The sequence below is a fragment of the Chaetura pelagica genome, unplaced genomic scaffold (genome assembly GCF_000747805.2).
Source record: "Chaetura pelagica isolate M959 unplaced genomic scaffold, ChaPel_1.0 scaffold104, whole genome shotgun sequence".
NCBI classification, from domain to species: domain Eukaryota; kingdom Metazoa; phylum Chordata; class Aves; order Apodiformes; family Apodidae; genus Chaetura; species Chaetura pelagica.
The window spans coordinates 4706310-4707875 of record NW_009953786.1 but is presented as its reverse complement, the minus strand read 5'-3'; the positions used below and the strand labels follow the sequence as shown (position 1 = coordinate 4707875).

General features: G+C 35.3%; 1 protein-coding gene across 1 annotated transcript in view; it reads right to left on the bottom strand.

The window, feature by feature from the left end:
- The window catches only part of EXOC2 (exocyst complex component 2), a 110337-nt gene that overhangs the window by 78306 nt on the left and 30465 nt on the right, over nucleotides 1-1566 (bottom strand). Inside the window, exon 6 of the mRNA XM_010000906.1 lies at nucleotides 710-790. Within this exon, the coding sequence (XP_009999208.1) occupies nucleotides 710-790 (81 nt within the window). The remainder of the gene's footprint in view (nucleotides 1-709; nucleotides 791-1566) is intronic.

The following is a 1566-nucleotide window of genomic DNA, read 5'->3' as shown; positions in this document are numbered from 1 at the left end:
ATTCCTGCTTATTGACACAGCACTAAGGGAAACATCCCTTCCTCTGTGAAAAAAATCACAATGAAACAAAGTAAAATTATCTTGGCTGAAATCCCAGAATTAAAAAAGTAACTTTTTTGATCTGATGAAACACATACCAACTGCAGCAAATTCAAGCCATCTCTCAGAGCAATCTTACAGCTCATAGAGAGAAACAAAAAAAGAAAGTACTGACAGCTTTTCAAACTTTCTAAAAAGAATGATAATTCAAAGTAGTCTAAGTGGCAGCACATTAAGTGAGGATTCTGTTAATAGGCCTCTTTAGTAGAGTTTGTATTTGTTTTTTTCCTCTTTTGCTCAAAATTCTTACAATCCTGGTATTTAGCTTTGCTCATCCTTCTATCATTTTGCCTACCCAACCATATAAATCCTGTTTTCTTTTTACACTTAAAATTGAGATGCCACCAGAATTCAATTAAAGCGCTTTAGAACACCTTTATTTTGATTTTTTTTGGTCTTTGTTATCATAAACACCACTGAAAGTCACGGCAAAAGCTGCCACTTATTTCGAAAAATGTCCTATCACACCCTAAAATTATTAGGGACATACAGGAAAAGGCAAGAGAGACTGTACTGCTTTCTACTTTCTACCATATTCCTAGGAATATATAAAAGCTTGTTAGAAAGTTCAAAGTCCATAAATAGTTGCTGCTGGAAGGACAAAACTTACTGTTCAGTACATTCTCCAGTTTTTGCGTCATGGATCCTTCTACTTTTTCCGTTCCATCCGCTTCCAGTTTTTGATGGATTGCTGGAATAAAGTGTATCTAGTTAAAATACAGAACATTTTAATAGGTAGGAATACATTACATCAAAGTGACACTTTTAAACATTTTTAAAATTAAAGTGTTATTTTTCTTGTTAAAAATAAAAAATACAAACATGCTGCATGGCAGCAGAGTCTAGTGGAGGACAGGGCTTAGAGCCAGACATTGCAGAATTTTAACCACTACTTTGAAAAAGCTTCCTGTACCTTCTTGAACAAGACAGTAATTTAATTCAGTGTTCTGAAAAGTAAGTATCATTTAAGCACAAAATACTTTTGCTTTGTAAGGCAAAGTTTTTACACTGATCTCACCAAAAAGGAATTACTAATAGTTAAAGGGTAGAGAGTCATAGGGAATTTGGATGACCCCAAAATCAAGTGCTAGAACACTCTCCCCACCAGTTGTTTTCATCTATAAAAATGTACTCTCGATCTCAAGAGTATCTTGTAGCAACACATTGCATTAACCAGTACACAGAAGCATCATGATCCTTCTGTTCAAAACAACATTAAGACAAACTCCCCCCATTTTCTTTTTTTTTTTTTAATGTTATTTTTTTTCCTGTCCTAAAATGTCAAAAACCCCAATTCTTGTTTCAATGTTAGAATCACAGAACCATTAAGGTTGGAAAAGACCCTTGGGATCACTGAGTCCAACCATCATCCCTGCTCTACAAAGTTCACCCCTAATCCATCTCCAGCAACACCACATCCAAACAACCCTTAAACACATCCAGGGATGGTGACTCAACCACCTCCCT